At 44.8% G+C, this 23,637-nt stretch overlaps 1 protein-coding gene across 7 annotated transcripts in view; it reads right to left on the reverse strand.

Moving 5' to 3' along the window:
• HLF (HLF transcription factor, PAR bZIP family member) overlaps positions 1 to 23,637 on the reverse strand; it is an 83,042-nt gene that overhangs the window by 30,167 nt on the left and 29,238 nt on the right. For all 7 annotated transcript variants that reach the window (XR_007147037.1, XM_047833771.1, XM_047833772.1 and 4 more), the window contains one exon: positions 22,918 to 23,253. Coding sequence is in view for 6 of the 7 variants with exons in the window: in XM_047833768.1 (XP_047689724.1) it covers positions 22,918 to 23,253 (336 nt within the window). In the remaining variant the exon portion in view is untranslated. The remainder of the gene's footprint in view (positions 1 to 22,917; positions 23,254 to 23,637) is intronic.

Below are 23,637 nucleotides of genomic sequence, written 5' to 3' on the forward strand. Positions count from 1 at the left end.
GAAATAGCCCTTGTGGATGTAAGTAGATCAGACGCTCAAGCTTGTTAAGGAAACCCACCGCCCACACAAACTGGAGTATTCACACCATGTGCTACCTCAGACTTGCCAGAAGATGGCGCCCCAGAGGCAATCATCCAGTTCTCAGTCAAAACTTGTCAAAACCAATTTTTCATTAACCCAAGTCTTTTTACTACTCTAAGGATGGTTTTATGTCCAAAGCATTCTTTGATGCTGCTTCCATAAACAGAGGTTTATACGTATTTATGTCATGTGCATTTTTTTCATAGAAATCCATGGTCGTTCAATATATTCAAACACAACACTGGGGAGATGTTTTCCTAAAAGAAATTGGCAATGCTTGCTCAGGCCACCCCCTCTTCCTCTGCACTGTTTCCCTGTTGTCTTTGCTCTGCTTTACTCATCTCCTTATCTTATTCCCGAGTCAGTGCCACAGAGGCAGGTGATAATCAGACATGTGGGGCATTTGCCCTTCTCAATCTATCCACACCTTTGGCCCAGAAAGCATGGGGCATAGGGCAGCCCGGGGCGAGTGCCACGAGTTTTTCTGCCCTCCCACTAACACTGATTTTCTGGAAGTGGGCGTGTTGCCACAGCAACTGTCAAATCACATCAATTATGCCGCCTCTAACCTCCCAACATCTTCTTTAAACATACCACGCTTGAGACACGTGGCTCAGCTGCCCTGGAAATGCAGAGCACTGGGTCCCTCACCATACAGCAAACATGTCCTTTCTCTGGGTGGAAGGAAGTTAGCCCCTTTGGGGATTAACCACCACGTACATTCTTTTTATTCTCTTTTTCTCCCATTTTTTTTTTATTCCAGTTCAGTGCGATCACATAACACTATGATATGAAGGATTTCCTGTGCATTTTTCCCCGGTGCATATTTCATGGAGATTAATTCTTAATATCAGTCAAGAAAAACTCAATGAGTCACTTAAATGTATCCTTTCTATTGACATCATTTTTGCTCATTCTTCAAGACACAAGGGTAAGGGACGGTGTCTTCCTTACCTCTGAATCCCCAACACCTCGTTCAGTGCCCTCAGTAAATACCTGGTTAGAAAGTGAGTAAGTGCTCTCCAAAATGTCCATTTGATGGATCTCCATTAATTTTTATTATGTTATTAAATAACAGGGATAATGACCAGGTATCAGACTTGCCGTTAAGATCCAAATAAGACATTACAAGTCCTTTTGAAGAGGGAGAATACAGGAAGTTCATTCCTAAGACTTTTATACCATCTTCCTTTTCATTCTTGTTTTTTTGGATCCAAGAAGTGCATTGAAAGGGAGGCTTCTCCATATGGGGAGAAGCAGCGAAGCCCCAAAGAAGGAAGCCATCGCATTCCCCGAGTCCTTACCAGGCAGCCTGACATCTGGTCCGCACTCGGGGAAAAGAGGCCACATCCTCACATGGAGCTCTATTTTTGCATTCCGAACTGCTGATGCTTCACTCCTACAACTCGCCTCACACACAGGAAGGGGAAGGGAACCAATATTTACCAAGTGCTGGCTGCATGCTCTCTGCTGCTTCAGATCCAACGCTCTGGAGAAGATTTCGGCCCCATGCTCTGAGTCTGTGGGAGCTCTCACCAAGCACAGCTCTCGGGGGCAAACAGGGAGTAAGCACCTACAACTGCTTCCATTCACCCAGCTGAGGGCAGATGCAGAGCTGGTGCCCAGCACAGTCACGTGACCATGTTGCTTCCCCTCCCACCCCCCGCCCCCCAGGACTTCTCAGGATGGCTGAAGGGGGAAATCCGTGTCTCCCTGTTGCACAGGGGCAGACCACCAGAGGGTGGGCACGGGAAGAATGAACCCTGTCTTGACTTATGCAGACTGTACTGCGGGCTTAGCTGAGAGGCATTAAGTGTTCCTAATACCCCACTGGAGCATCCCTATATCTTCCTGGATCAGCGTGCTTATCATTTCATGGTGTTTCACATTTAAAACGATATTGGAAGGCACTGTGGACTTGAAGCGTCCTTCAAAAGCACAGAATTCATTTGTAAATGAAATCCTTCCTGATTTATAAGTAACGCCTGTGTTTTGAAAACCAGCTTCTCTGTGTCGTTTAAAATCAGACTCCCCAGGAAGTGGCTGAGAAACTAGGACCTCCAAAGACAGGCACTCTGGTCGGATTGCAGTGGCTCCTTTTGTCTTCTTTCCTTCTGCATCTAGCTTCCCGGTACCTATGTGTCACTGTGTCGTGCCACTGACAAAGGTGTTCAGAGGTTCCAGGAGTTCTGCCACGTTCCACAGGCCAAGAGCCTTCTACTGAGAAGCAGTGGAGGGTAGTGGCTCAGCACGCGGTTCGGGGTCTGACTCCGTGGTCTGGTCTCGTGTTCCAGCCATGCAGACTACTAACTCTGTGCGCTGCTGCATTTCTTTGGTTCTCTGGGCCTGTTTTCTCACCTGTGAAAGGGCGGTAATAGTGCCTGCCTGTACTAATAATAGGAGTACCCAGAGGCTGTTTGGAGTTTTAATGAGATGATACATGTAAACCACTTAGCCTAGTGCCCAGACCGTAGTAAGCACTAAAGAAGGGTTCGTTATTACTGTGCTGTTTCTTTTCTACCCATCCTGTGTGATGGAGGCTCTGCGTTCAGAGAAAAACTGGTACACACTGTAGACCGCCTGATCCTGAGGATTTCATCAGTCAGGAGAGAAAAAGCACAGTGACCAGCAGCTGCACATGGCATAGGTGTGCCACCGGCATCCCCTGGGACCCCGCGTCCTCGTGGCGAGCCAGCATCACAACACACGACTGAAGTCCTCAGGCTGCACAATCTCCTTCTTTTAATGTTGGTTTCATGTATCGGTCTGTTTCTCCCTTCAGCACAGAAGCAGGAAGGGATGTGCCTCTGGGGCTAAGGGATGCTCCTTCCACATCCCAAAGGGAAACATCCAGCGCTGCACCCAAGAGCCGCCCTCCCGCCCTCTGACAAAACGCAACCCAAGGGAATGCAGCCTTCTAATGAATTAGCCTGGCCTTTCTTTTTCTGTACTAAAAACAGGCTTATTTATTAATACAATAGATGCAAAGTGCTAGGAGGGGGTTAAGACCCGAGAAAACAGACTTTGAATTATTTCAGTGCTCCCTTAGGAGTTAACACATTCCTCTTTTTAAAAAGTTCCCCAAGACCCTAACTCGATCTGCAATGTTTAAATTCATAGATGAATGTGTTCATGATGTTTGTGTATCAATATAAGGTAAATATGTTAAATTGTTAATTCTGGGAGATGGGAAGGATGCCTGCTATGTACTATTTTTTGTATTTTAGAACTTTTTCAAAATAATGCTTCACATGCCTCAGTTGTTTGAATGATTTTCTGCACTGTTCTAGCCACAGACCTTTGCCGCTTCACCCTGGTGAGAAGGCTGTGATTTTTTTCCCCAACATACTACTAAACTGAGGCAGAGTAAGCTGAATAGCAGCGGCCCATGTGGGAACAGTCCAGCCTCTCAGGGCATTTGTCAGATGGTTCATGCTAAATTCCCTGGTGTGGGCGCATGCACATAGGGCACTTAGAATGAATTCTGCAGGGAATGTTGAAGACATCACAAAGCCAGGGATCAACCCATTCCAACTCTTGACCTGTGGCTGCCGGTGGAGCAGACCAGCAACATACATGTCAGTGGTGGGTTGTGACTCTTCAGGGCAGTGACCTGGGAAGCCCCTCTCCTCTTCAGCAGCACCATGTCTGTTTTAGTGAACCCCAACCGCTGGCTGGTATGGGCAGAAGAGCCATTCCATGGAGCCATTCCATAAACCAACCAAATCCTACACTCAAAGAAGTTCCTCCCTAACGTGCCACACCCAGAGGCATCCTCCCATGTCTACTGACCCAAGAAATAGAAGCTGGTGTTTTAAAAAAATAAAAGTCTCTCTGCATTTCTCCATTCCCCTAACCCAACATGGAACTTCTCTACTTACCCAGGTAAAATCCCAATCAAGAACCTGTTGGATGAGTTTTAAGAACTCTTACAGGTGATCTGGGAACATGCAGGCTGGAGCTGGTGCCTTCCAATTCTGCCTGCCATCAAGGGATGGAAAACTGGGGGGTCAAAACTCACTTTTATTTGTAAGCATCTAAATGCTCTGGTCAGAAAACACTCTTCATCCATGACTATCGAATAATTAGTTGGAAAATAGCAAAGCGTTCACATAGAACAGCAGCTCACGCAAGCCTCAGGATGAGCTCTGGAGCTATCACCACGTCAGCAGCAGGATATATCTGCACCTCACCTCCTCCAAGACCACCCTGAGTCAGCTCTGTCAAAGGGCCATCCTGACCCTTTGCAAAGACTCACCGCGTTGAGCACAATTCTGTCGGCATCACTGAAGATACTAAAGTCAACACAAGTTCTCTTTTAAAACCATTTATAATGAAAGTAATGCCTTTGTTATTTCAACAAATGTTTACTGAACGTCAACTATGGTATAAAGCACGTGCTGAGGCGATGGAGATAAAAGCCTAGTCCTCACGTCCGAGAAACTCAAGGTCAAGTGCAGAGTCATGCATCTACAGAAGTGCTTTGGGAGACAAGATAGGTTTTAACACACCTTCACCTACTTCATTTCATACAAAATGAAAAAAAAAATCCTGCAGGATTAAAATACTCACACTGGAGTGAGGACAGGCCAACTCAGGACCAACAAATTCACCTACAGATTTTCAAAGCAGTCCAGGGACGGCCAATTCTGAGTGATAACTGCCCTGCCACAATAATGCATGAAGAAATGCACCGTGCATCGCTCCAGTTAATTATGAAATGAAATCACATTCCCTGAACACTTCCCCAAGCGAGGGCACAAGGTGGAAGCCTTGAGGTGGTCTCTGGCTGGGTGGCAAATGGCAACCAGCCAGGGCTTACACATTGACCGTGGCCAATATGCCACGCGGATAATCCACACAAGCAATGGAGAACTGACACTTGATGCCGACTACAGATCATCTCAATCATGTGCTAGGGCTTTGGTCTGTCAAAAAAGAAAATGTGGCTAAAAATTACCTGTCTGGCTTATCAGGGGAAGGGGAACAAAGCTTCAAATAAACTTCTGAACTTCAACTATTTCTCAATACTTTCAGGAGACCTCTTTGAAACTGCAGGGAGACTTCCATCTCTCCAATAACCTTCTCTGACCTCGCCTGGAATGACTAATGTGATCGCAACGGTCTAACTCTGTGAAGTAGCACTCTTCCCACCCCCCAAGGAGCGTATGCATCTACTAGCCATGTGAGGACTTGGCATTATTTTGAAAGCTAATTACCAGCAGGTTTTTGAGACAGGTGGAATGGGTTTCTGTCACCTCCCTTCTGCAGAGTAAGCAAAGGCTTCCCCAGGTGACCAGCAGGAGGCTGCAGCTTGGTCCCTGAGGTTCTGGGCCTCTTTTACAAATGAGGGGCTTCCCATGGGTGGCCTGTCCTATGAAGCAGCAGCCTGACATATGCACCTTGCTGGAAAACGTTTCTTTAAATCTAGATTCATTGTTGCTTGGCTCCATGGTACTGACAGCAACAGTCCAAAGCAGAAAACACTAGAATCAGAATAAGGCTCAGCACTTGGGAAGTCCCTATGAAATTTATGGGTTGGCATGACCGTAAAGGAAGAGTTTATTTTCAGTCATTTGTTACAAGAGGGGTCTGTTTCATCGAGAGAGGAGAAATTAGCATTATTCCCATAAATCTTTGCTTTCAAATCATTTTGATCTTTCTTAAGGAGAGCTGAAAATTCCAGAACCAACTTTATTTTCAAGCCCAAGTCAGGCGCTAGGCAGCCATCTATAATAACTGAGTATGAAGGGATAGACCAAAAGAAGCGTATCACCTCTCTTCTCGGAGTCCTCCTTTTGAAATTAGATATTTGTTTTCCCGAAGGCAAAATGATCAACTTGGTCTCTGAGAGGAGTAAGATGGAGAGGAAACAGAGGTAGAGAAAGGGGGGTGGGGTATTACAAAGCAGTAAAGTACACAGGGTGGGGGAAGGGGATAAATAAAAATAGACCAGTGAGGGAAAACTGAATGGAAGAGGCCCATTTGTTTATTTTAGCAGTGTTTGCCATTCCAGGAAGCTAGCTGAAGTTCCTTCCTTCAGTGGTTGGCCCTGGACCAACATTTGAAAGTCTTAGATCTTTGGAAAGAAAGATTTGGACAACAAAGTTGTTTTATCTGGGAGGGTAACCAGTTTACTCAAGAGTTCCAGGACTTTGGTTTTGATGTTATTACCTTGGCCTAAGTTTCTCTGTCCCAGGCAGTCCTGGCTATGTTTACCGATTTAGCAAGGGAAACAAGAGATGGTGGGAGGGATGGGATGCCACTCAGACACAGCTTCCATGTTTGGCTGGATCGCCTTAATACCTGGGCACCCTGAAGATGGCAAAGATGGGGAAAAGTCAAATATTTTTTAAAGGTCCTATCTCTCTACACTCATAAGAGGGAAACAACACTTCTCTAACTTACTCCCCAAATAGACACTGCCGTGGATGTTCTGCCAAGGAGTGATGTGAAAGTGTGTTCCAAAGTGAAATGTAAGCTTGGCCCAGTGCCCAGCTCTTGACTGTATTTTGCACAGAGAGCTGCAGGCTGGTGTACCAAAGGAGCACATTTCTCTCCACGTGACTGCAAGAGCCAGGCAGCCCAAGCAGATTTCTTTGTGTTAATAAAATGTGATCTCTAGACGGTACACACCAACAGCCCTAGGGAAACGTGAGCCAGGGAGAAGGACCCAGGGAAACCCATGGGCCTGGCCAAAAAGGGACTGCAGTTGCCGGAAAACTCAGTTGTATCCAGGCAAGGCATTCCAGGCCTGGCGAATGCAAAATGAGAACAGAGTCAGAGAGGAAAAGCCAAGTCAGGTGCTCAGGTGAATGCTGCTTAAAAAATAAATGTAATCCATGGAATCCCATCAAACATAATCCTATACAAATATTTATGCTTTCTTGGTAGGCCTTCATGGACACTTTCTCAAGATTTGGGAGTATACTTGGGACTCTTGGCACCTCCCCCCAAAACTGAGATTACCCCAAATACGGCAGTTTGACTCCTAGGTTAAATTGTGTATATTCGGATCTGGTGTAAGGTGTGGCAAACACACATACTTCTACTCCCTCACCCCCCAGGGGCCCAGCAAATGCAGTCAACTATCCATGAACCCAGGCAACCATGGGGAGAGAGTCATAAGTAACTACAACAATCACCATGGGAAGGCCTGAACCATGAATGGCTTGCTTTTGTGGACAACTCCTGCCTCATGGCCCCTGTGGCTTTGGCCTCCTCTGACCTCAAGAGGGATGCATTGCTCAGTGCCTCAGGCCTGTCAATCTACATCTTTGGGCAGGAGGTACACAGGCTGAGGAAGAAAAGGGGGTATTAGCCACCCCTGCTCATTGGGCCTCCTTTCAACACAGTAGATCACTTAATCTCCAGAATTTTAAAATTCACTATGCCCTTTGGCCAATTTCATCTTCCCAATTTGGAGAGTGTGTTGAGGCTGGAGGTACCAGGGGCAGAGTACCCTGAACCTCTCAGCGATTATTCTGGGGATTGCAGGACTTTACAGGCCAATGGGTTCCTCTGGTTGAAGTGAGTAGAAGGTCCTAGAAGACATTGCTCCTTCGATCCCCTCCCCTGCAGCAGCCCAGCCCCCAGGCTCCTTGACCGTGGGCAGGCAATCAGCCATAACCAGCTAATTTTGGAGCAGCAGCTGAGTTGATGAGCACCTCCCAAGCCCAGGTGAGCCTTCACCTTGGTTAATCTGCAAACCAGTTAATCGGCCTCAGGATAATTGCAAGTTAATCGTATGCAGAACTCAAGTGCAGTCATTGGAAACAAGAGGAAACCACAGTAGCAGAGGAAGTCAGGTCCACTCTCGGCGAACTCTCTCAGTCCACTCTTTTCTATATTCTCCACAATGTTTAACCTCACTTCACCTCACTGCCTCACACACTCTTGGACCCACCCCTTGTCACACAGTGACTTTGATCCCAGGGAACAAATAGTAAGTTCTCAATAAAATGCGACTGTTATTAGTCCACTGGTGCAGGGCATGGATCTAAAACTGGGAGAGGCTGGCTGGCTGTGGGAAGCATAATGGGGCAGGGGGCTGCAAGAAGCATTATGGGTTCAAACATCAGCAGGAAAGCAGATCAACAGCACCAAAACATAAAGCTCATTCTAAAACTGGTGAGAAATAAACGTGGAATATTGGTTCCATTAGCACAGGTAATGGAAGGTCATCCCGAGCCTAAGCAGACTGGTAAATTCTCCAATGCCTTCTTAAAGAAGATGGGGCCACTTCTGTTTTAAATGTCAGGAATCGCAGTGTGGAGCACTGGGGGGCCCAGCCTCCTGGCCATTCCAAGGTCCAGGTTTCCAGGGAATCCACAGCTGTGACCGCTGGCCACAGCCTGCCAGGCTCGGTGGTTTGTGGCAGCCTTCACTGAAGCAGTGAGCACCCACCCAAGTCCGCCTTCCACTGGAGTATCTACTGGAACCTGATGGGGACTGTTGGAATTACAACTTCAATCCATGTTGCAATTCCTGTCCTGTGACCATGGTGCAGAATCAATAGTCTTCCCTTCTTCTATTCTATCAAACTAACCAGAATAAGCCTCCTGCAGAGAAAGAAATAGTAGTGCCAGGGGCTTGGAATAACACTCTTCCAGGACACCAGAAAGAGCACTGGCCCAAGTGCCTGATCCTCTGCCCAGTGGAGGGACCAGTACTAAAGGATCTTCCCAACTTGCTCTGTCAGGACAGCAAATACCTGGCACAATACTGTCCCACCTAAGCCTATGGCAGACATCCCTAATTCATCACAGAACTCTTTCCGCTGAGCTCAGACCAAGCTTCAGTCTTTCATGATGACATTCAAGGCACCTACCAACCCACAGCAGCCAGCTGGGAGGTGAAACCTGCTGACATGGATTTGGGAGGGGGGTCCCTACAAATCTGAGTCCAGACATGCAGAGGAGCAAGCCAAAAGCAGAGATGGCTACTGCCCTTCTAGAGACATTGCCATCAAAAGAGCTAGCTGTGGGCTTTGGAGTTTTCTTTCCTTTTTTTTTTTTCTTCGCTCTTTTTAAAAAATTATTTTGGGGGCGCCTGGGTGGCGCAGTCAGTTAAGCGTCCGACTTCAGCCAGGTCACGATCTCACGGTCCGTGAGTTCAAGTCCCGCGTCGGGCTCTGTGCTGACAGCTCAGAGCCTGGAGCCTGTTTCTGATTCTGTGTCTCTCTCTCTCTCTGCCCCTCCCCTGTTCATGCTCTGTCTCTCTCTGTCCCAAAAATAAATAAACGTTGAAAAAAAAATTAAAAAAAAAATTATTTTGTCTGGCTAATAAAACACTGCTAGAAAAAAAAAAAATCCAAATCTTGGAGCGATAATTCCAGCCAGATAATTTGCTTCCAGGGTTACTCAGATATGTTGAATACCAGAGAGAAGCCAGCGGTTCCCATTCAGAATGAAGACCATTTTTAAGGAAGAAACTAGCTTGAATGCTGTTGAGTTTTTTCCCAAAGGTGTCAAATGTCTTGCTTTTCAGCTTTAGTTTTTAAACTCCATCACTCTTTACGAGTGGCAGAATGTCAGATTCTTAATCCATCTACTTGCTTGGGAGCAGTACCATCAGCCCAAGAGGCTTTGCATTCTTTTCCACCAAAGTGTGAATGTTAGTCTTCCAGCTTATGGAGTCTTAGAGCAGAGTCATCAAGCTAAAAATAGCACCCATGTTTTACAGGTAAGAAAACTGAGAACTTCAGTGACCAGGGACATACAACCCAATCCTGGTAAACTAGCCCTAGAGCCTCAACTTGGTAGACTCCAAATTCAGTGCTCTGTGTAAATGACCTACCTTCAAATTGTTGCCACATGTTTTCTCCTCTTGTCACCTAAAACCCAATGGAAATAAGAATGCTAACCCAATTTACACTTTAATTTGAATTTAGTTTGGTCAATTTTCTAATTGGTTAACTTATGTTATATTTATGACATACTTGTAAATAAGAAGGGCACAGATTATTCTCATCTTACAGATGAAGAAGTAAAACCCAGAGAGGTTGACCACTTGCTTAAGACACTTAAAAGCAGAGCTGGGACTATAAATAAGTAAATCTTCTCGTGTACCTAGAGAAGCACCTGAGGCTTTGCAAAGACTCAGTCCAACAACACAGAAATCTGGGACTGAGAGTCCAGAGACTGAACTACAATCTTTGTATTTATTTAAAGATTACTTTTAGGAAGTAATCTTTAAATACCAGATTCTCACTCTGAATTAAAATTTACTGAGTGCTAACAATCCCAGGTCCGTTCACTGACTAGCCCATTTAATGTAATTTAACCCTCATGATAATCCTGTAATTGGCTGCCATGTTCCAGGTGAGGAAATGAGGGGGGGCTCATAATTTAAGTGACTTACCCAAGGTATCATGGCTTCTCAGGAGACCTCCGACTCCAAATCCAATTTAATTTAGTGCCTAAAGGGTCTAACCACGACGTGCTCACGCTATTAGACTGTGTTTCTTTGAATATCTTTATCAAAGCTTGTTATTTCTGCCTTGAAAATGATTTCATCCTGATCTCCATGGTTTTTGGCCACCGAGACATGCCCAAATTTATTTTTAAGCTGCCTGTAATCAGAGTGGAAGGGCTGATGAAGAAAAGAGAAGACACACTTTGGCGACATTGCCACAATATTCAATCCTCTTGGGAGACACTAAATTCCAGGAACCGACATCATTTCTAATATGAGTTGATTTCCTACAACCTCTTTCATTAAGTGCTTAGCGCCATCCGGGCTATAACACATAATGGGTACTGCTATGATTTCATATGCATTTAGCTGATTTAAACTTAGGAGCATTGTGCCCACTCTTTTATGAAAGCTCAGAGATACTTCATTAGATGTAAAAATATGCTCAGCGAGTCTTAGCTGGAATCAAGAGGGGGAAATCTTGCTTAGCTTGATGTACTTTGTTAATCTTAAGACAGGACTGTTGTACCTTGAGAAGCTTTATCCTGCCACACCCGTATGTACAGTACATAATGTACTATATCAAGACCCATGCCAAGAGCTCCACATCTCTAATCGGGCTGAAAAACAAATATCAGGTTAATCCCAATTCTTAAATTAATCAACATCACATTGTCTCCTTTGTGTAAAAACTACTTTCATACTTTTCTCCATTTTCTCAATTTCCTCATGTTCTCTTTCTCTTTCAACAGAAGGGTACATTTTTCCTATCTGGGGACCTCCCTGGGGTGAGATGAAACACACTTTACCATCTCGTAGGGGGAGTTAAGAAGAAAGTATCTAAGAGATTTACACTGAGGGGAATGGAAGGCCAGGGAGAGGGCTACCTTTGGAGACCCATAATCCTGCCTCTCCCTACCCCGAAGCCCATCACCCACAACTAGGGGGACTGGTAATTCTTCACTACATGGCCCAAAGGTGTCACCAAAGAGAAAAAAGAAGAAACCCAACTCACAATACTTACAGCATGTTGGAAAAGGCTTGAGAGCCCCCAAAGACATGTATGTAAGTTCCACTTGTCCCTTTATCCCCTCAAGCTCTTTTTTTGGCACAGGGTCGGAGGATGGTGGGAGACGGAGACAAAACACACAGCCCTGGCTGGTGAAGCATACATCTCTTAGCAAAGCCACCCAAGAAAGCAGGTGGTTACACGGTTACAGGACCACAACAGGGGTTTCCAGGTGGATAGATCTTTCCACAGAAGTCAATACACAGGATGCTCAGCCACTCTGCTTCATCATTACCCTTTCTTCCCTACAATGACATGGGAGGTGGGGAGCCATTTCCAGGCCATCGCTGCTGTAGCACAAGAGTCACTCCTACTTGAGTGTCCGTAAGATGAAGATGGAGGCAGAGGAAAAGAAAGAGCAGAATACAGATCCAAGTGATGAAAGCTCCCACTCATATATTGAGCACCACTCAAGTGCTTTGCATGTTATCACCTCATTTACTCCTCCAGGGATCCTCTGGCACAGGTGTGATCTCCCCAACTTACAGAGGAAAATTCAAAGGCAGAAGAGGTACAGAGGCAAGATCTAAGCTCAGGCCAGAGGTTTAACCCCTACGTTATGCTGCCCTTTGATGTAGAAAGGGGAACACGAGAGGCAGCTGCTCCAATAGATGATTATTTCATTAGTCAGATGCAAGAAAAAAAAAACCATCCTTGGGGATTGGTCTAGGACATCCCCTCTGTTGGTAGGTAAATGAACAAAAATCCTCTTTTGGTCCCATATACTTCCTGTATATGGAAATTTAAGTTTATGAATATAAAAGAAAAGCATGGTAGAGCAAATGGGGGAGGGAGGCAGAGAGAGATAAACAGCAACAATTTGGTGGAACACGGATCCACACAGCCACAAATGTCCAAAGGACAGACACTCTCTTGCAGTTCGCTAATATACACTGTGGTTACGAACATCAATTTATACACACACGGAGAAGATGTTTAAAGATTACTTTGAACTCAAATAAGTTAAACGTGCCTAAGATTATATTGGCATAATTAACCTACTGGAGGCTATCTTTTTTTTGAGAGGTGGGGGTGAGGGCAGAGGGAGAGAGAGAATCTTAAGCAGGCTCCCCACCCAGCACAGAGCCCGATGCGGGGCTTGATCCCATGACCCTGTGATCATGACCTGAGCTGAAATCAACAGTCAGACACTCAACTGAGCCACTCAGGTGCCCCAATATCTTTCTTTATACAGAAGACAAAAAAATAAATTTCTGTTCAATCAATTAAAGATCAAGTAATTATAAAATCTGAATCAATGCGATGTGACTATCAGGAAGGCTTAAGGGTAGAAAGAGAAACAGAATATAAGTAAATTCAAATTGTTTCTTCACACCTAGGTTTGGTAGTAGTGAAATTTCTTTCATCTTCAAACTTGTAAGGAATCCAGTAACTAAATGCCGCTAAATGGTCTGTTCTGTTTGAGTAAATTTCACTTACAATGCTAAAAAATACTTATTTTTTGACACAGATGTATATATTATTTTAAAAATCATCCATGTGGTTACTGGCCATTTGAAATAAACATACATTGGATTCTACAGGAAAAAAGACCCCCACCTCCCTTGGGAAAGTGTATTAATATAAAGAAATCAATTGTAATGAAATAAGTTCTGTGAAATTCTTATTGTCAGTTCTAGAAATTTATCCTCAGAAAGTCTATCAAGGCTGCATTTCTCTATTTGTACACAGTATATCATCACTCTCTTCTCTTTAAATCTCTCAGTGGCCTTTGGTCTCTTAAAAACAGTATTATTTTGACTGAATCTGAGATCCCCATCCTATTTTTAAACTTTTCTCTAGTAAAAGCCTCCATAATCTTCTTAGTGATACTAACTAATGAAGCCCAGCCCACAGAATAATGAATCCATTCTAAGGCGAACTAAGTCTCAAGGCAGATGGAGTTTAACTGTTTGCCACTCTCCATATCTTGGAGCATTGAGATCTCTGATCTGGGTAATCTGATTACTCCATATCTAGATGATCTTGTTCATCTGGTTTACAGCATGGATTCCCATTGGTCCCAGGGGGATCGTTCCCCAAACAAACCTTCCCTTTTCCCATTCAATTCAATTCAACAGGCATTTACTGTGCATGAATGGACAGCCTCGCTTCTTAACTCTTTCCATTAAGTGCAGAAGCACTTCCAGAGCACCAACGAGACTTTCCTTCTCTGTTCAGCTGTCCGGGCCTGGATTCCACAGCAAACACATCAAATCAGACGGTTAAACCCAGAGCTAATTAGAAAAGAAAGCATTGCTCTTCCCCACTCAAGGATTTTTCTGCCAAAGCACTTATTTTTGCTGATCCATTTATGCAATCCCACATTCTAAGAGAACATTTTGTCACAGATGATTTAGTGTTGTAGCTCCCTGGAGCATCTTTCTGTAGCATGCACTCATTGTTTTTAGGAATCTATGGTCTCCCAGGCAAGATTTGAGAGGGAAAGAGGTTTAATTAGCCACAAAGCCATCTCTCATTATAAGACCCCAAATTCCAAAGCATTCTTCCAAAAATCATTAATGAAAAAAAAATCCCAGACTACACTACTAAAACCAAAACTTTTAGGAACCTTGAGGAACAGGGGAACTGTCTGATTTTTCAGGAAAGAAAGTGAGACTGGATTCTCATTATGAGCTGGATGGGTAGGGAGTTGAGACAGCAATGATATTTGTAAAAGTCAGAAGAGAAGGAAAACAAACATTTTAGGAATTTCCACCTTCAGTCACAGAGTATGTATCCACCAGAAGCCAATTTAAGAGAAACAAGTACTGTATGGTTTTCCCCCAACAGACACTCAATTCTGCCAACAGTCCTGTAATTGTCTACTGTACATAGCTGGAGGTGGAATTGCACACATTGACTCTTCTGCTTTTTCTTTTTTTTTTTCAAATGAACTGGTTTGGGTTAGGGCAACTCCTCCAGTTTTCTGCAATCTTGGCCTGATACCAGAGTACCCTTCGGGGGTATTTGGGCAAGTCACTTCACACATGTGCCATTTGGTGTCCCCATCCCATCCCCCAAACCCTGTTCCTATAACACACACAAAGTCCCTTTACTCTAGCAGCATTCTCAGTAACACACACACACGCACACCTCATATCCACCATACCTAAGCATGATGTGCAATTAATTCCGGTTTCAGGAAAGAAGGAAGCCACAAATACAAGGTCAGGACTCAAGAATGCAAAACTGTAATAATGATTCCTTTGTCTCTCAGGAGTAAAATTAATAAGTTGGCCAGAAACTTAGCTAAGTATTTTTAGCTTGATATTACTGCTGCAGGTAAACTTATAATCAAGTACTATTTGTATCACTGAGGCATCAATGTTTTCTTTCTTTTTCTCACATGCATATATACACACATAACAGCAACAACAATAAACAAAACACACTCAGAAATCAGTTCAATACACTTGTTTGCAAACCTAGTAAGCTTATAACAGAGGCATTTAAAAGTGATGAATGTTAATGGGTTGGGTTTATTAAAATCTATTTTTCTACTCCTGTGAGACCAGGCCTGCTTTTGGACTTTTAAATTCTGAACCATTCAAATCCCTCAAACTATGTCCTTGCCAAAGAGTGTTTCCCCCAGTCACTAAAACCATAAAGCCCAAAATGATGGGCTTTATAAGTGAAACCTAAACCCTTTGTTTTTGAATTACTTTCCCTAGATCATTAGAACATTGTGTTTAGAAAAGCTGTTTGATGTTCAAGGGAGAGTATTTATTTTCAAAATAATAATAATAAGGAAGTCCCAGTTTGCCAGAGGAAACTATTGTGAAGTATCTAAAAATGTTTCAAATCCAACCTTGAACCCAACTGGAAATGTCCACATGCCACTTCCCTCCTCGCAAACCTTCAATGGCTCCCCACTGCCTCCTGGATAAAGTTCAAGCTCCGCAGCCCAGCACTCCTGAAGCTGCCAGCCTGCCTGGCACCTGCCCCTCCAGGCTCTTGTCCCCGACTCCTTCATATGAATTTCCCGTACCAGCTAAACTGGATCTACACCTTGTTCTCTAAACACCCCGCAGACGTTCCTGCCTCTACAACTCCGCGCACCGGCTGCCCACTCACCACTCCTGCTCTCCACACCTCTCATTCCCAGGCCCAACACAGGCTCCACGTCTTCCAAGAAGAGGTACCTCAGACGCTCCTGCCCCGGGCGCTGGCTGCTTCCTGTGAGGTCTGGCCCTTCACAGTGTCTGCCCTGCTCCCTTATTCATTTTTAAACACTTTACTCATTTTCCTGATTACTCTTCCATCTCCTCTTTTGAGCAGATATTGGGGGCCTCTCGGTCCCCATCATTTGGCACCAAGGACATGCTACGCTGTCCTGTCACTCACCCTTTTACCTAAAACCTATATCTTCCCTACTAAATTGCCATCTCTTTGAGGCCAGAAGCCAAGTGGTACCCTTGTCTGTCTTCCCCAGGGCACACCACAGACTGAAAGCTGCGATGCTATTTCTGGGAACCATCCACACTGCTCCTAAAAATTCCTCTGTTGCTCCCTAACCTTCAAATCGGAGAAAAGGGGAAAGTAACAGAGCTGACCTATGGTGCCACAGTGCACATTAGCTTTAGAAAGCTCACGTAAGCCCAAGAAAGATGCTACCCTACAGATGAGAAAATGAAGGCGCAGGAAGAGTAAGGATTTATCCAGTATGGGACCATTTGGGGGAAAGAGGAAATATTACTCTGGAATGCTTATGCAAAGTATTGCCTGTGAGCAAGGGGATGAACTAGACCTCTCTCCTCCTCCCGCAACATAACGTGCCTTACAGCTTCTTTACCCCTGAGGTCATTATATTGTCTTCAAGTATAATTACTTAATGCCTGTTATTAAAAATTCAATAGTAACATCAACTGATGGATTTTACTTGCAAATATGTCACTGAGAAACCTTCTAATCAGGAACTTATTTGAACTGCATTTTGTTTGTTTCAGTTTTCACCTCATGAGCAAGGAGGAATGCATACAGGTTACAGTTTAGCTACCCCCGGTTACCTAAAACTCAGAGGCTAAGTGGGGTAAGCAAGACTAGGCAGAAAAGCAGAGGAGAGATTCAAATGCCTTGACCAGAGGCCTTAATGGGCTAAGAAAGGAAGCGTATACAGACCTGCTTGGAGACAAACGCTAGGTCCTCCTCTGAGAAAGGAGATCAGATGGTAATGAGAATGCCACACACAGCAGCTGTTATTGAGCACTTACTGTGTGCAAAGCACTGTGCCGAGTACTCTATACACACTGGCTCACAGGACCTTCCACGGTCCCATGAGGCCAATCCAGAGATTATTTCAAAGTTCCAGATGGGAAATCATTTCAGTGATCTGCCTGAGACCACAAGCAAGCAGGGCAGTCAGGATTTACACCCAGGTTTGTTTGTTTATTGGATCTTAAGCTCTAAAACTTTGCTATATTGCCGGTAGAGAGTGGTCCCAAACATTGGGCATTCTCACGGATGCTGTGAACAGTAAGCTGGTGAGCACCCAGGGCTTAAGGAAAATTAAGTTTATTCCAAAACAATGGTTTCATGGCTTCAGGTCAAGACATTTGCTGGGATAATATCAAATATAATACATGAACAATATTCTCAACCATTTCCATTACAGAATCCAATGTAGACAGAATCCAATGTATCTCCCTGTCCCTCTCATGTTTTTTTCCCAATTTTTTTTTGTTTTAATCTTACTACTTCCCCTGCTACTTTCCCTCTTCCCTCCATTTTCACTGCTGAGACATTTAAAAAAAAAAAAAAAAAAAAAAAAAAAGGCTCTTGGGTAAGAGTAATTAAATTAGTCCGGTTGCAGAAGAGGGTTCCAGAGAAACCTAATAAATCTTTTCATCCTCCGGCTTTCTACATCAGGATGTTATCAATGCTTTTCTCTTCCCACCTTCCCCACCCCTCTCTTTCTCCCCTACCTAGTTCTGTCTTCATATTGCTATTTTTCTAGTCTGGTAGGCACAGTGCTCAACTCAGAAGACTGTGCCAAGACCCTTGGCAGGAGCTGGCCTACAGGAATCCGCCCGCCAGGGCGGTGCAGAGAAGACAGGGCTGCTGGGCAGGCAGGCAGGAGAGAGGGCCGAGTCTGGGGTCTGGCTACAATGCTGGACCGAGCTGGCTTCCTGCATATGAACTGCCCTACAGAGCTCAGCTTTCTCCTGCCAGGGTCGGGATTACAATTTCTTGCTGGCACTTGCCATAGTTTGCCTGGGAGGAGAAGCAAGGATTGGGGTGGGGGATGGAAGCAAGCCAGCACACCACCCAGGGTTGGGCAAGCTCGACAGGGCACAGCCACGTGCCTGAAGCACACGGTCACGCAGGCAGGTGGCCAGGGTTGTCAGGGTTCACACGAGAGCTGGGCCGGGGGGGGGGGGGGGGGGGGGGGGCTTGGGCACGGAGTGAGTGGCTGTTTCCATACTGGCAGACCAGGAGCTGCTAACCCAGAAGCGATGCTGCTGGGTTAACACCAGGAAGTCACTTGTCCTAACCCAGAATGAAGGAGAAAAGTCAAACAGGCTACACAGAATAAGGATTAGGCATGCTGGAGAAAAAAAAAAAAAATGCATGTCCTATTTTTGCAGAGAGAAGGGGACTGGATGAAACAAATCCCTAAACGGAGAACAGGGGTTGGGAATCCAGTTGAGTTCTCTCCTCGCTCCCATGCCACTGACATCAGAACAACAGCTCCAGGCACTGAGTATTCATGTGCCATACACGGTGTCAAACTTTGTCAGGCGTTACCTCATTTAACCGCAAAAACCCCAAGGGAGGGGTCTATCATCTCCATTCCAAAGACACATAAACTGAGGCTTAAAGAGGTAGGGAAATTAACACTATGTTGCATAGCAGGCCAGTGTGGGTCCAGGACGTGAACCCAAGCCCCCCGAGGTCCAGGGCTTATGCTCTGAACTGCCACCCAGCTTTCCATACCTATCTGAAAATACCTCTTGCCAGGAGACTAGAACACTATCCTGGGAATGTCACAACAGGTCAAACCCAGCAAAATAGGGCAAGTCTGTCCTCTATAGGGTGTGGGGGGGAAGATAAACTCTAACAAGAAACAGAAAAAAAAATCTGCCTGCCTCCAAAGAAAGCTGGACTCTCTCCCCTTGATGATGTCCTTGATCCCAATGAATGTAAAACACTTCCAAGATACTTGAGGCACAGTGCACAGCAACTATCAATCACGATGCTCCCAACCTACAGACCTACCAATGTGCTGGGTGGGAAAACACAGAACCACATGCCTTCACGGGGAGGGAGAAACTGAAGCTCCTTCTCATGATGCTGAGAAAAGCAAGAGAATCCTGTTGCCTGGGCAGGACCTCCCATAATCCCAGAACCACCAGCACAGAACTCCCCTCTGTCATTACCCAGATCCCAGGGCCAGCAGGTTCCTTCTGTGCCAAATCCTTAGCACAAAGGAAGGTCAGCAGAAACAGAACACAAATTCCATCTTGCAAAGGTATGATGGGTTCTCCCCCATCTCCCCACTCGGCTTATACCACCCGCTTACGCCTTCCTCTTCCTACACACCACCACATAGAAAGATTTTCACTTCACTCTGTCAGCCTTCATCATGACCCGGTCTCTGTGCTCAGAACTAGAAAGACAGCCTTCTTAATTCTCAGCCGAATATGGGTCTAACAGTGGTAGGACACCCCCAAGCTATTCAAAGAAAAACCACCAGAGGAAACGATTTCAAATCTGGCTTTACAAGCATGTGATTTAAAAATAACTCTGCCTTTGTCTGCTACAGATGACTTTCCCTAAAGGGACTGCTGTCCTTAAAGCAATCGCTCAATTCTCGGGGCAAACAGATTCTTATATTTCCAGTACCCAGGACATACCTCCAGGAGAACACTCCTGGGTACCATCTCTGATAGCATCTGAAAGGCAAACAGCAAAGCGGTCAGGATGACTCCTGCCATCTCGGCTGACCTGGGACCAGACCATCTGGGATGCTGCCCTTCAGATGACAGAGGAGCCTGTGCAGGTGGCTACAGCATCCAGCAACCAGCACTCTGCCTTCATCAAGATGTCAACCAGAAGGCTTAGCCATCACCCCATAGCCACAGGAGGCTCCAACAGATTCCTGAGTTACTTCAGGGAAACTGTATTTCTTTGGATATTTGATTTATTCTTTGATCAGACAGAGGAACAAGGACAAGTGCACAAAGCAGGAAAGGGGGTCAGGGGGCAGTCATGGTGAACAGTAAGAGAATTCATAAGAAAGCTCACCTTGCCGTTCCAAGACACTTGGGGTAGACCTAGAAATGCAGTAGTTGTCAGCTCATGGCTTAATTTCCTTTCAACCAGACAGGTGGCCCTAATGACACAATGCTACTGAGCATAACTCAAAGATGCATGCTGAGCAAATACAGAAAGCAAATGTTCAATAAAATTGTTTTGTAATTACCTCCTGATTCGCTGGACGTCACAGCTTTATCAACTAACAGCGTAGAACTATGCTTTATTAACATGATATTTCTTCTTGGCAACCTAATGCCTCCTGACCTTCTCAAAAGTTTTGCCAGTAAGTGTTACAGGAGGCAAAAAGCATCCGGGTGTATGTGACAGGATGTTGAGTTGTGCCCAGGATAACTACACCAATTTGCTGCCCCAATTGAAAGTTCTCAACAGGGGTGTCCCAGGGGACATGTAGCAGTGACTGGGGGTGGGGGGGTGGTGTGTGACTGGCATCTAAGGGACGGGAGCCAAGGATGCTGCGGAACATGCAACAACGCACAGGACACTGGCCCATGAAAAAGACTTACCTGAAACGTCACCAGTGCCAAGGTTGGGAAATCTTGGTCTAGACTGTAATAATATAATTCGCAGAATGCTCAAGGCTACACCTGTGCTCTTGCCTTCTGAGGACTCCCTTTCCTCAAGATCCACTTGGCATGTCTACTCTGGTCACTACTGTGATTACATGGAAAAACCAAGAACTGTCTTCCTTTTCAGTTTTGTTGGTGACATACCATCCATCAAGTCCACATCCTTTAGATTTTTATTTTGCACATAATCTTTATAATGACCAACCCTGTACAAGTTGTTACAGCAGAGTGCCATTGTCTCTATACTTGGTATTTGAAGAAGACCTTTAGCTTTTTTCCCTTCTTGTTAGGAGTATCACTGAGTTTCTAGTTCAAAAAAGAAGATTATTTTGAAGTATGTTTCTGTTACCAAAAAAAAAAAACAAAACCCAAAAAACAAAACAAAAAAAAAAAAACAAAACAATAACAACAACAAAAACACATTTAAATGAAGAACTTATTTCTAGATTCCAGTTCCCCCTTGGATCCTGGTACCTTTCCCCTGTCACCTGACAAAATGATTTCTGTGGAAACTCAGAAGCCCTTTGTTGTGGATTACAAATCTGATTGGGGCATCCCAAGTTTTTGAGTCACTGATTAATTACCGATTCTAACAAGCTCTGACAAATGACTTCTAAGAAAGCCTCCAAACTTCAAACCTTAATTCTTGATTGTCAGTAGGAACCAAGATTTGGGGACCCACTGTTCACATGCCTTTTCGGAAAAAATACAATACTTCTAACATGGCACACGTCTTGTATTTGGCAGGGGATGGAGAAATACTTATCAATTGAGTATAAGTGTTAAGGCTGCAACACACCAATCCAATAATTATCGGTCAAAATCTCTTGTTATTTCTCTCCAGAAGGGAGGAGGGTTATCAACTGTTCCTAAGTATCTTAAGAAAGTATTTCAGAAGACAGGGTTGAAATCAATGATAAAAATTGACACAGATAATAACAGCGACAACTATTAGTAATCATTTGACTATTTATGTATATTATATATAATTTTCACACTAACCCAATCAAATAAAAATTATATCCTTCAAAGGGAAGGGAAACTGAAGCCCTGAGAGGTAATATCACTTTCTAAAGCTACAAAGCAGTTAAATCTCATTCTATAGAGTAGAGTGACTGAGATACAGGGCGCCTTCTCACTGGGGCTCCAGCCCCTTCTCCCTGGTTTAAACGTTATTTCACTCACTATCTGTTCCTGGAAAGAAACAAAACCATGGCACTGTCCATTCCAGGAAACTAGGGCTTGGGGTCACATCAAGGAATGTGTTCCCAAGCTTCTGCAAGCTCCTGGAGTGGTCAGAAGTTAAGACTTAATTCCATTCTAGCCAGTGGCTTTGAGTTATCATTCAAAGTAGGTTTCAGAGCAGGGGGCCAGCACAGAAAGATGTTAAATCCAATACTAATATTTCAAGGCAGGGGTGTTTTCTTCCTCCTTTGCATCATTTCCTTCCATTTTAATCTTGCTCTGCATGTCACAGAAATTCTATGCGAGGTGAAGACACAGAGTTCAGGAATGATCTCAAGCACAAATCCCCCATTGTCCTGCTTTCTGTCTTCCCCTGCAGCAAAGGCCTTCAGCTCAGTGACCTTCCCGACAATTTATCTGGCTGAATCTTTGTTCCTGGTTACCTGTGCACGTGAAACGGTCTTTCTTCCTGTTCATTTTGCACTACAGAGTGCTAACAGCATAGAGCCAGGGCTGAGCCACCTCAAACCGTGTCTCTGTCTGAGCACCGAGCCATGGGTTTTGAAGTACTGGACATTTTGGGTGATGTTTCTGTGTAATATTTCAACACCATTTACAGCTGACCTTGTGGGCTTTGATAGACATGACAAACAGGTGAAAATGAAAAAAAAAATCCGTAAGAACAATCTGGTTTACAGAAATAATAGAGTTCTGGCCCTGAGAAAGGCTAAGCCACACTTACAGTGAGAGGTGCTTGTAGACTCAATTTCTCAATGAGAACACAAGAGGAAAAGGATGAAAAAGTGATCGGCCCCCACCCCTAACTCACATTTTTTTTCCCTTCAGACGAGACAGAAATGAACATAGGTGAACCACAGCCTTAGAGAGAGCCTACCCGCATCATTCATCAAGGTCCTATATCATGTATTGGGAAAGAGGGGAATGGGAAGGAGAGGAGATAGAGAGGTGCCTACATATCCAAACCATTAACTGTAGGCTGGTGTTTCTTAAACTGCAGCCCGTGGATCAATTGCAACAGAATTGCCCAGGTTCAAAGCACATATTCCTATGCCCTCATCCCAGATCTGAAAAATCAGGACTTCCAGGGGGGGAGGTCCACAGAATCTGCATTTAGCCGACTCTCCGGGAGATACAGATGCTCACTGATGTGGGACAATCATGGCTGTGGGTGAAATACAAGATTCCTCTTTCAGAGCCAGCCAAAGTCTCCCTGATCGTGAAGATATTTCTGCCATCCCCATCCCGCCCCTCCCCTGCACCCTCTTCCCCATCTGAAGGGAGAATCTTTTTAGAATTTACCTGGTCTGATGGGGCTCTGCATACAGTTTGGGGACGGGATGCCAGGGTGAATGGGTGCAGAAGCCCGACTGCTGAGGTCCATGACGGAGGGGGCGGCAGAGGAAGCCGGCTGCAGCCCAGGAGGGTGAGGGCTGTGGTCATGCTGAGACGGGCTGGGGGGAATGCCATTTTCTGACAAAAACTCCTCCAGGTCCATGTATTCCAACTGGAAAGTATCTCCGTCATAGGGAAGGGTTTTGTCCCATAAGGTGGGTCCCAAGAACGCCGACTGGGGGACCGTCGGGCTATTACTCTCATCATCCAGCTTCTTTTCCTTGTCTTTATCTTTACTAAATGCTGCAGAAATGAGGGAAAGTTGGACTTAACAAAGGGAAAAAAAAAACGTGGCTTTTTTTTTTTTAATCACTCCTCCTGGCCTCTGCTACAAAACACCACCTTCAAACCGTTCTCACAAACCCAGGGGATCTTCTCGGGCTGCTGGCTTTTGTGGATCTAGAGTTAAAAGTTCAGACAGGACATGGATCTCTGCCTGTTTTTCAACATCTTCCTATTTACTTTGGAAAGAAAGCACTAGTCCTTGGGACAGGGTTACAGACTGATCTAGAATATAAACAAAGGAACACAGTTTTCAGTACATTATTGGAGGGGACAAATAATTCAGATCTACAGTGGCAAAGTAACACCTGCAGTTACATACAATTGCTGTGATTTTTAACAGAA

The sequence above is a fragment of the Prionailurus viverrinus genome, chromosome E1 (assembly GCF_022837055.1).
Source record: "Prionailurus viverrinus isolate Anna chromosome E1, UM_Priviv_1.0, whole genome shotgun sequence".
Taxonomy (NCBI): domain Eukaryota; kingdom Metazoa; phylum Chordata; class Mammalia; order Carnivora; family Felidae; genus Prionailurus; species Prionailurus viverrinus.